Here is a 10,964-nt window from a genome sequence, read left to right as displayed (position 1 = left end):
CCTCCTTCCCACCAAACCGTGCTGGTCACCAGTTGCCAAATTAGAAAACACTGCATTCCAATAGTAAGGTTCCCCTCCCTCATCTCCAAACAAGAGACTCTCGTCAAAAATGCCACATCGCTTCCTGATGTCAGTCAAAAAAGAAAACACGCCCCTACTATTAAAAATGGTCAGTTCGACTCTGTGTGTGACGTCACACTCTAGTACGCTAACCACGTTTTCCCACCTCCGTCACTGGCCTCATATCAGAGGGGCTTACAAATTTGAATAATTTAGTGACACTTATTTCACAGTACACCAGGATTTTCTGCTTCATCTGCAGCATTGTATGACAGACCTGAGTTACTCGGTACAAAATTGCCCTCAGTGTGTCAGTGACCACTGTCAGTCAAGTTGGACATTAGCATTAGGCTACCCACACGCATAAATGTTAAAAGCTTCCCCCCCCGAAATCACTCTGTGACACAGAGTGGGTCCCCAATTCTGTAAACCAAACATAAAAACAGTGCACATGCAAGCTGTACCTAATGCCCATGAGTCAGATTAAAAAAATTAGTCTCTCTACAAAGAAGGATGATGGATTGGATTGTTTCGAGGAAAGAAACAAGACAGCGAGGTAATCTGTCTCGTCGGGTTAGGGAAGGACGGGGGGGAAGGAAGACGGCTGTGTCCTTTCAAAGGAACCATCCCAACCATCCCAGCATTTGCCTGCGGCAATTTAGGGAAATCACGGAAAACCTAAATCAGGACGGCCGGACTCGGGATTGAACCGTCGCCCTCCCGAATGAGAGTCTAGTGTGCTAGCCACTGCGACACCTTGCTCGGTTTGTGTATTGATTTGGTCTCAATGTATTTGATGAGCTCTATCTCCCTCTACATGTATATCCCATATCAGCATTAAATTATCACCACAATGGTTGGTACATCACAAGACTGGCTTCAAAAATACAGCAGGAGGATGCGAAAGTTTCACTGTGTCTTAGAAGCAGAAAGTTGCTTATGGACTGTTTCCTTACAGAAAATTCGTGCATGTTGACAGTGCCGATTGTGGATCATGTGGGATATGAGAGACTTAACTAATAGAAATATGGATGGAAGGAAACTTAAAAACTGTTTCAAACCATTGTTTTGAGAAGTGTTTGAGAGAGCTGCTAGTTATAATGAGTTAGGAAAGTAGAATTTTATGCTAACCTGATTTTTTTTTTTTTTATTCAAACAACTGTGAAACTTGTGCCATCAGCTGTGGGCAGCTGGCTGCCCTGTCTCACCAGCATTCCATTCTCTAGGCTTCCAGGGGGTCCTAGCAGATGAGTTAGACGGCAGCATCTTGCAGGTGTGCGAGCATACGTGCTGCGATGTCAGCACCACACACTCTGCCACGTCCTCCAATGTAAAACCCTGAACAGAGTGCTCTTCACAAGCCTCCTTAAGGGGAGGGGGCCTACACGTCTCTGCAGGTGCCTGTGGCTTTGCCGCATTACCCTTCCTTTCTGGGACCTCGTCCATATACTGGCAACTGACGAAGTGCTCCACAGTGGCAGCCTCGATAACTGGTACGTGCAAACAACCACTGGCAGCTTCTGTGATGTGGTGCGGCAGCCTAGCTGCGAAGACAGGGCTTCTGGCTGCCAGTATTACTCTGTGTGCCTCCGTCTTGCCATCTCTGGTAGCCGTTTGAAGCACAGAGCATTAGACCACTGAATTTCTTGTGGAAATTGATTAAATTAAATACACACTGAAGAAATGAAAATGACAATTTATTGCTTTCTATACATTTGAGTGAATGTTGGAGGGTGGCTTCATTTGAAGCCACTGTGGCAAATCTTAGCGACACTCACAATATGTGTAAAACTTGCAACATGCGCTGGTTAGGAATGAATCAAATCTTCTCGGGTGACGAGCATAAGCAAACATCACTTTTTAAAACTCCATCAGGATCAATGAAGGTGTTTTTCATACCACAGTTGGCATAACATTCTAGAAGCCCGTGCTGTAGCATGTGTTTTGCTTCTGACTTTCTATTTTCTGTGGGCACCTGTGGTTTGAATCTCTCATTGTGTGGTGTATTATGTGATAAACTTGGTAAAACTTTCACGTAGCTAGTATGTGCTAAACCAGCGACAACATACCTTCTAAATTTTTAAACTTGCAAACTCCTACCAGTGTACATCACGAGTGATACATCAACAAAATACCATCAGAATCTTGGCCAGGACCTCCCCGATTTTCTTTCAGTTGTATAACATCCTTTGTTCACATGATATGACCTAGCAGCAATTTGCTTTTTGCTACCATCAGCCTCCTTTCTGTTAACAGAAACGTCATCTGGAAGATTGATAATAGCTACAAGAAATTGTCCTTCCATTTTTATGGAGGGTGTTCCATCACCCCTCACTGACCAATCAGTCCACTCTACTGAGTTCTTTGTCATGCTTCATTTGTTCCAGACCTTCAAGGTCACAACTGTGTATCCCACACATTTCAGTTTTTCGACAAAACACAAACTTGTGAAGCAGTTACAAGAAGTGTGTACTGTTTCCATTCCATACACTCCTAGAAGTAAAATAAACCCATTTCTCCTAAATTAACCTCAGCTGTACCTATGTTCTAGTGTACAATGTACTCTCATTCGGGAGGAAGACGGTTCAATCCAGAGTCCGCCCATCCTGATTTAGGTTTCCTGTGATTCCCCGAAATCGCTCCAGGCAAATACCCAGATGGTTCCTTTGAAAGGGCACAGCAAACTTTCTTCCCCATCCTTCCCTAATCCGATGAGACCAATGACCTCGCTGTCTGGTCTCTTCCCTTGGAACAACCCAACCCTGGTGTTCACTTCAAAATCACAAACAAAGCCTAATTTATTAGCCCAAAGCCATACCATGTATCCTCTTCTGATAAGTTTCTTGGGCATTTATTATTTATAAATAATCCTATCTTTTAATGTCACCATCCATTCATCAACTGGTTGACTTCAGGTGGGGCCTAATTCTCTTCAAAAGCTTTACTCAATATGTCAGGCATAGGTCTTATCTTGCAAAGCTTGTTGTAATTTGGAGACTCCGTTCTTGGCGTCACGTTGTTGTTGTTCAAATGAATGTGTGGTGGTAACCTTCAAAGTCTATTTATGGACATGAGTGAACTTGCACAATTGTCCCTCAACTGTTTACAGCAAGAACAACTTCGACAGTAACTATGAGGTTGTTTTATAGCCACAAGACTTCTTTTTGCTATAAAAACAAACATTTTCTTTGGTTACTGGTTTAAATGGTTTGTTTTATTTAGAGGCATTCAAGTTAATGTGAAATTCTTTGTAACCAATCAAATTGTCACAGAAAAAACTGAAAAGAAATCGTGTGGTACCACGTTGTTACCTTCATCTTCCAATTTGCCTTTTATACCAACATACTCATTGAAGTTGGGACACTTTATATTACAACAACAAATTTTACCCCATGTATTACTGGCAAGAGAAGTCAAAGGGAAGCCATCATTACTGCTAAAATTATATTTATCAGTAACTTTCACTCTCTGAACTTATTAGGCCTCAAATTATTTTGAGTGGTGGCTTCCAGTGTCACTTTCTTCTGCAGTGGCGTCCAGAACAGGATCAGGATAAGTATCAAGGTCACTTTCATCACTTCTTATTTGGGTTAAGATGTAACGTCATCCAGAAGGTCTAGAACAGTAGCTCCATATGAAGGGGCCATATTATTGAGAAATCTATTCACTACTTTGCAGTAACTCTATCACAAAAATTTGACATCAAGCTTTATCAGCCACTTTGCAGTGGTGGTACTTTCTGCAGAGTTCCTTGTAACCTGTCTATTTACATTTACTGTTACAAAAGTAGATCAATAAACGAGGCAGCCTGGGCCATTGTTGGTAACTTACATAATTTCAGGACATTCATTCCCTCTATTTTGAATCTGCAGGCACTCCTTAGCTCATCAAAAAGTATGGATGCCTATAATCTCTTCACTACTGTAATGACTCTATTAAGTAGTCACGGTGTTCACAGATAATTTTATCAGATGAAATTGTTTCAGCTGTGTTGTCAAATGGGTTGACATTAATTCTCAGCAACTGGTTTTGAACCATAGACAGATTGTTAAATGTGTTTTCCATTAGACCACCTGCAAATAAGACAGCCATGGAAGTAAATTTTTTGATAAATTTGAAACCTGACCAAATGAAATTCTAAATTGAGATCTATTTAAAGTAGTCAGCCTTCACAACAAACACGGTATGCTAGGTAAGTTTATTTCTCTTTGTGAGCAATCTAAAACCAATAATTTTTCCTATTGTTTTGTTCCATGTTGCACAACATGGAACTTCATTTACCATTGCTAAAATTCTTTGTGTTGGAAACAAAACTTTTGCTTTCACCAAGAACACCTGTGATAGCCTTATCTGTAACACTGATACTCATGAATGCCTTCTCACAGACTTACTAAATGAGATACCTCCTTACACGGAGCCAGTTAATGTAGCTAACTGGTATGCGCTTCTTCACTGGCGGTAACCCAATGAGGTACTCAAGAGTTGCAGTCTCATAAGTAACCCCCCTTGCCCTGCCATATGCTGGCAGCAATTTGACAGCTACGAACAGGGATGCTTGTGCTGACATAAATGAAAATGCACACAAAAATTTCAGACAGTGTTTAAGAAATGCTGGACATTGCTGCAGAAGAGAATCTGAGAAAGACTTCGGAAAGTGACTTCGAAGTAGACCACACTGGAAGGTCATCGAAAACGATCACGTGTATTTGGAACATGGTGAGGTTCAACTACTACATTGTGAGGTTCAAAGACTACAAATGCTACTCTGGAGCAGTTTCAATAGGAGCTCTGCAATCCTGTGCGAGTCAAACATTTGACCTACTGCCAGCAAACTGAGTGTAAAAAAACTACTGTTTGGAAAGCTCAAGGATGTTGAAGGAAGCAGATTCGCAAGTCTCACCTGCGGAAGTAAGACCAGTATAAGGAGAAGAAAGAAGGGGTGAGGGGGAAGAAGAGCAGATAAATATTTCAATAATTCAATGACATGTATTTCACAGTATACCAGGTTTTTACTAGCTTCGTCTGCAAACGGGTAGGACTGCCCTGTGATACTCGGGACAATTCATGCTCAGTGTATCTATGACTGCCCTCCTGTTGTATGCCAGGGCGAGCTCGAGAGGCATCATACCGTATCCGGCAGCAGACCGGTCCGTCCCCAACCGCAACAGCAGGTTCACGACAGCTGCTTCACCATATGTGGCGGCAATCTGCAATGCCGTCCTCCGAATGCTGTCCCATGCGTCCTTGTCTGCTCTGTTAAACAGCAGGATCATCGCGACACCCTGTCTGCCGTATGCTGCCGCTATGTGGAGGGGAGTCTGCTGCCAGTCGTTCCGCACACCGATGTCCGCACCTGACTCAGTCAGTCAGTTTACGGCCGAGGCGTCACGACACTTCGCCGCCCTGTGAAGTGCGGTGTTGCCATTTTCACACTGGCTGTTGATGCGCATTCCATGTTGCGGGATCTCAAAACAGTTCAGCCATGTTTCCATACTTGGCAGCTTCATGCCTCTACTCCTCTGACATTGGCAAGCACAGAGATGATTTCTCACAGAAATTTGTCACATTAGATGGTGGCAAAATCATTAACCACACTGAATGCTACAAAGACACGCAGTCGGTGAGAAATGTGTGTTAATATTTGAAAGTTTGCTCCAGCATGGGGAAGGAGATTGTGATGTTACACAGTATTACTTAATGTTTTTAGAACTCTAAGAGACTTCATAGGGTGGCGTACCACATTAGACCTGGCACAGGAAGCGTAAACCTGACAGATTACCAATTTCATTTAACATTTGCACCAACTTAGTACATACAAATGTGTGAGATACTCCTGTGGTACAGAAGTGCTGCTCAATCTTTTTTGAGGAATTGGCACTCTAAATTTCACCAGCCTCTCGGGTACCATAAAACAAAGCCAGCCATCTGACAGTAACATTAATGGCACCAGTTACGGCAGCGTGTCCTCTTACTGCTTGTCAGCCTAGTCCTTCATGCTACCCATCCACTGCATGCTTATTGTTATGACAAATGATGTTTAAACTTAAATAATAACAAAAATAGAAATAATAATAAAAATACACATGTGGGGAGGTACTATAAAGACATAATGAGGAGTTGTGACGAATTTCTCTCTCAATGCACTTGAGCATATCACACTCAAGCTATACCTGACTACATAATTTATAGATATACTCCTTCTGTAATGTTGTTGTTGTGTTCAGTCCTGAGACTGGTTTGATGCAGCTCTCCATGCTACTCTATCCTGTGCAAGCTTCATCTCTCAGTACCTACTGCAACCTACATCCTTCTGAATCTGCTTAGTGTATTCATCTCTTGGTCTCCCTCTACAATTTTTTCCCTCCACGCTGCCCTCCAATGCTAAATTTGTGATCCCTTGATGCCTCAGTACATGTTCTACCAACTGGTCCCTTCTTCTAGTCAAGTTGTCCCACAAACTACTCTTCTCCCCAATCCTATTTAGTACCTCCTCATTAGTTATCTGATTTTCAGCATTCTTCTGTAGCACCACATTTCGAAAGCTTCTATTCTCTTCTTGTCCAAACTATTTATCGCCCATGTTTCACTTCCATACATGGCTACACTCCATACAAATACTTTCAGAAAAGACTTCCTTACTCTTAAATCTCTACCTGATGTTAACAAATTTTTCTTCTTCAGAAACGCTTTCATTGCCATTCCCAGTCTACATTTTATATCCTCTCTACTTCGACCATCATCAGTTATTTTGCTGCCCAAATAGCAAAACTCCTTTACTACTTTAAGTGTGTCATTTCCTAATCTAATTCCCTCAGCATCACCTGACTTAATCAGACTACATTCCATTATACTCGTTTTGCTTTTGTTGATGTTCATCTTATATCCTCCCTTCAAGACGCTGTCCATTTCGTTCAACTGCTGTTCAAAGTCCTTTGCTGTCTCTGACAGAATTACAATGTCATCAGCTAACCTCAGTTTTTATTTTTTCTCCATGGATTTTAATTCCTACTCCGAATTTTTCTTTTGTTTCCTTTACTGCTTGCTCAATATACATATTGAATAACATCGGGGAGAGGCTACAACGCTGTCTTACTCCCTTCCCAACCACTGCTTCCCTTTCATGTCCCTCGACTCTTATAACTGCCATCTAGTTTCTGTACAAATTGTAAATAGCCTTTCGTTCGCTGTGTTTTACCCCTGCCACCTTCAGAATTTGAAAGAGTATTTCAGTCAACGTTGTCAAAAGCTTTCTCTACGTCTACAAATGCTAGAAACATAAGTTTGCCTTTCCTTAATCTTTCTTCTAAGGTAAGTCGTAGGGTCAGTATTGCCTCACGTGTTCCAACATTTATACGGAATCCAAACTGATCTTCTCGGAGGTCAGCTTCTACCAGTTTCTCCATTCGTCTGTACGGAATTCACGTTAGTATTTTACAGCTGTGGGTTATTAAACTGATAGTTCCGTAATTTTCACATCTGTCAACACCTGCTGTCTTTGGGATTGGAATTATTATATTCTTCTTGAAGTCTGAGGGTATTTCACCTGTCTCGTACATCTTGCTCACCAGATGGTATAGTTTTGTCAGGACTGGCTCTACCAAGGCCTTCAGTAGTTCTAATGGAATGTTGTCTACTCCCAAGGCCTTGTTTCAACTCAGGTCTTTGTGCTCTGTCAAACTCTTCAGCTGACTACATAATTTATAGATAAATATTCATTCCATCGTGATCTCTTAAGTTAACTATACATCTCTCCAAGTATACCACAATTATTGGTATAATATTTTTGCCCTTCGAAACAAATATCTATCGTCAAAAGACATTTGTGAAAACTGTGCTAATACTGTCTAGCATCCTCCTGTGATAATTGAGAGGTTTCTGAAACTTTCAAACTGTTTTTTTTTTTTCCGTATGGTTTGGCAGCACATTGTGTGAGAGAATCTTTGAAGGTGATTTAAATAAGAATCATGGCAAAAAGTAAGCAAAAGATGGGCAGGAAGACCTATTCGGTGTATTCATCCACAACATGCACTCTTCCCCGAGCGATACATGTCAAGTAACTGATTTGATGTATTTCATCTGATAACATACAATATTCAGATCATGTGATGTGTTGTACTGGAGACATGACAATACATAACTTTAGGGATTTAGTTCAGACTTCGAAATAACAAGTGTAGTTACCAAACAATTTCCTGGCAGTATATGTTTCCATTTTTGTGTAAGGTATTTTTTATATATAGATATGTTAGTTACACTGTTAAAATTATCACCTCATCATTCATAAACTCCACCACTGAATAACATAATCTTTCCACCAAGAGGTCATGTAATTTTTTCTGTAGATGACCAATTTCCATGCTCAGTATATTTTTTGTGTATTTTCATGTTCATGTGTTGAGTAGTCATAGAATATAGCTTTAATAGGTGTGGGTGGGAGCATAAAATGTTATTGCCTAGTTGTGTAAATGTTTAAAGTGAAAGTCTTTGAAAAGTTAATGTTTAATGTATAGGAAAATTAGAATTTCAAGAATGTATAGTGATCGTACAGATAATAAGTTTTGCTTTTTAAACAATATGTGACATGGGGTTCTTGGATGTGCGGCACACAACTTTCCTAATGATTCTTCTTTGAGGTTTTAATATCCTTACCTCATAACTTCAATTACCCCCAAAAATTATGCCATATCTGATGACAGATTCGAAGTAACTGTGGTACACAATTTTTCGTCTGTCCATGTGTCTTACATCGTGCAACATTCCAATTGCAAAAGAAAGGCTATTTGGTTTGTTAACTAAATATTCTGAGTGTGGCTGCCAGATCAAGTTTGTCTGAAGAATTTCACTGTGCTTGCTGGTTCTACCTTCTCATTCTTATGTAGGACATAGATCTCACTTGGCTTACATGGTTCTGTTTAGAACTGTGTGAGTTGTGTTTTTGTAATATTTAGATTCAGACCATTTAATTGCAGAGTTTTTTTTAATCAGCACTAAAGTATCATCTGCAAATAGGACTGACTTTGCATTGATGTCCAAGGGTAAATCACTTTACATAAAACAGGGAGAGAATTGGTCCCTAAACAGAGCCCTGGGTGACACCTAGTGGTAGTTTCTCATTTCAATGAGTAATTGGCAGAGTTAGATGTTGTGAAAACTCTTTGCTTCCTGTCTGTCAAATAAGAGGTCTCCTGCTGATCCCATACCTCTCTAATTTACAGAGCAGTATGGAGTAATTCAGTGACTCTGGTTTGTATATAGCATGGTGGATGGGATTGAGTTATTCTGAGGCATGTAAGAATTTTTCATATTGAAGTAGCCAGCCCTCTTAACTGCCAGCAAGCATACTGAATTTGTACACAAGGTTTTCTGTGACCAATTTTACATCATTTTAAATCACTACATTCAGTTAAAACATAAAAATGGAAAACGGTGTACATGCAATATATACTTAGTGCCCACAGCAATCAGATTAAGAATATCACTCTCTCTCTACAAGAAAGCATAATTGTGCTGAGTTTTTTATTTCTGTGTTACCAGTCTAGTCTACATTTATATACCAAATGTGCATTAAATTAAGACAACAGCTGACCGTAGTCCGCAATATTGCATTCAAAAATACAACAAAAGGATATCAATGTTTCGTTATATCTTCAAAGCACAAAAATGCTCATGGAGGGTTTCCTTACAGAATATGCATATCGACAGTCCTGATTGTGAATCGTGCGAGATTTACATTAGTAAAATACGGATGGAAGCAGCTTACTAGTTGTCTCAAATCATTCCTTTGGAAAGGGTTTTGGGAGAAAGCTCAATACTTTGTAGGTGCTACTTACAAAGGCAGAGGAAAGTAAAATTTTATTAAGCTCATATTTTGCTTCAACCAACTGTGAGATTTCTGCCATTAGCTGTGGGTGGCAGCTGGCCACTCCCTCTCTCCAGCCCTCCGGAGGATCCTGGGAGATCACCTCGAGGCCAGCACCGCGCACTCTGCCACATTTTCTGCAGACAAATTCTGGACCGACTGGTCCTCACGAGCATCCTTCAGTAGAGGGAGGTCATATTTGTCGGCAGCTACCAGTAACTGTGCCATCTTGTGGATCCCCTTCTGCCCCATAGAACAGTAGCACCATCTCAGCACCCCCTCAGCAATATACTGCCACTACAGGGAGGGCTATCTCCTGCCAGTCGTTCCTTACACTCGCATCGGCACCCGACTCCAGCAGGTAGTTTACGGCCACGATGCACGGTGTCACCAGCCTTCACCCCCCACCTCCCCCCTACACAGTGCGGTGTAGTGTGGTGTAGCCATTTTCACACTGGCTGTCGACGTGTATTCCCTGTGCCAGGATCTTCGCCAGTTCGGCCATGTTTCTGTTCTCTGCAGCTTCCTGCATTCTGTTATCCACGATGCGTTCCTTTGTGGCCTTGTGGTGAGCAAACAGCTTTATTAATTTCCACAGAAATATATTGCTGCAGTGGGAAATCACAATCTTTAAATACACCAGTTGAATTCTATAAACCCAGTTGATTATCAAGCAATATGTTAAAGCTTGACAGTTTGTTCCAGTGTGGGGAAGGATATTTTGGGGTTACACAGAATTACTTGATATTTTTAGAACTGAAAGTAATGTCACAGGGTGGTGTTTCACAGTACATCTCATGTGGGAAGCACACGTCCTAGAAAATCCCCTGTTCAGGGTTACTTTTCCTTATGCAGAAAACTAATTTTGGCAGGTCACCTGTTTAAGACCCATGTTTTATTTTTACTACGTGAATTAATTGTTGAACTACGGCATTTGGCATATATCCTTAAGTGTGAGTTTTGTCTATGATTTAATGTGATGGAAAGTATCTGAGTAAAACAAATTTTCGTTTAAATGCTTGATTTTTATTAACTAAAACCGTCC

General features: G+C 40.9%; 1 protein-coding gene across 1 annotated transcript; it reads right to left on the bottom strand.

Annotated features, from left to right (window-relative positions):
- Nucleotides 1-1,236: 1,236 nt before the first annotated feature.
- LOC124720229 (speckle-type POZ protein-like) lies at nucleotides 1,237-10,147 on the bottom strand. Its single transcript, XM_047245549.1, has 2 exons — nucleotides 10,023-10,147; nucleotides 1,237-1,663 (listed from the first exon to the last, which is right to left on the bottom strand). Exons 1-2 carry the CDS (start codon nucleotides 10,145-10,147, stop codon nucleotides 1,237-1,239), a joined length of 552 nt encoding a protein of 183 aa, XP_047101505.1.
- Between the last annotated feature and the right edge of the window lie 817 nt (nucleotides 10,148-10,964).

The sequence above is a fragment of the Schistocerca piceifrons genome, chromosome 11 (assembly GCF_021461385.2).
Source record: "Schistocerca piceifrons isolate TAMUIC-IGC-003096 chromosome 11, iqSchPice1.1, whole genome shotgun sequence".
NCBI lineage: Eukaryota > Metazoa > Arthropoda > Insecta > Orthoptera > Acrididae > Schistocerca > Schistocerca piceifrons.
Note: the sequence above shows the minus strand (reverse complement) of the source record. Positions and strands in the feature narration are given on the sequence as shown.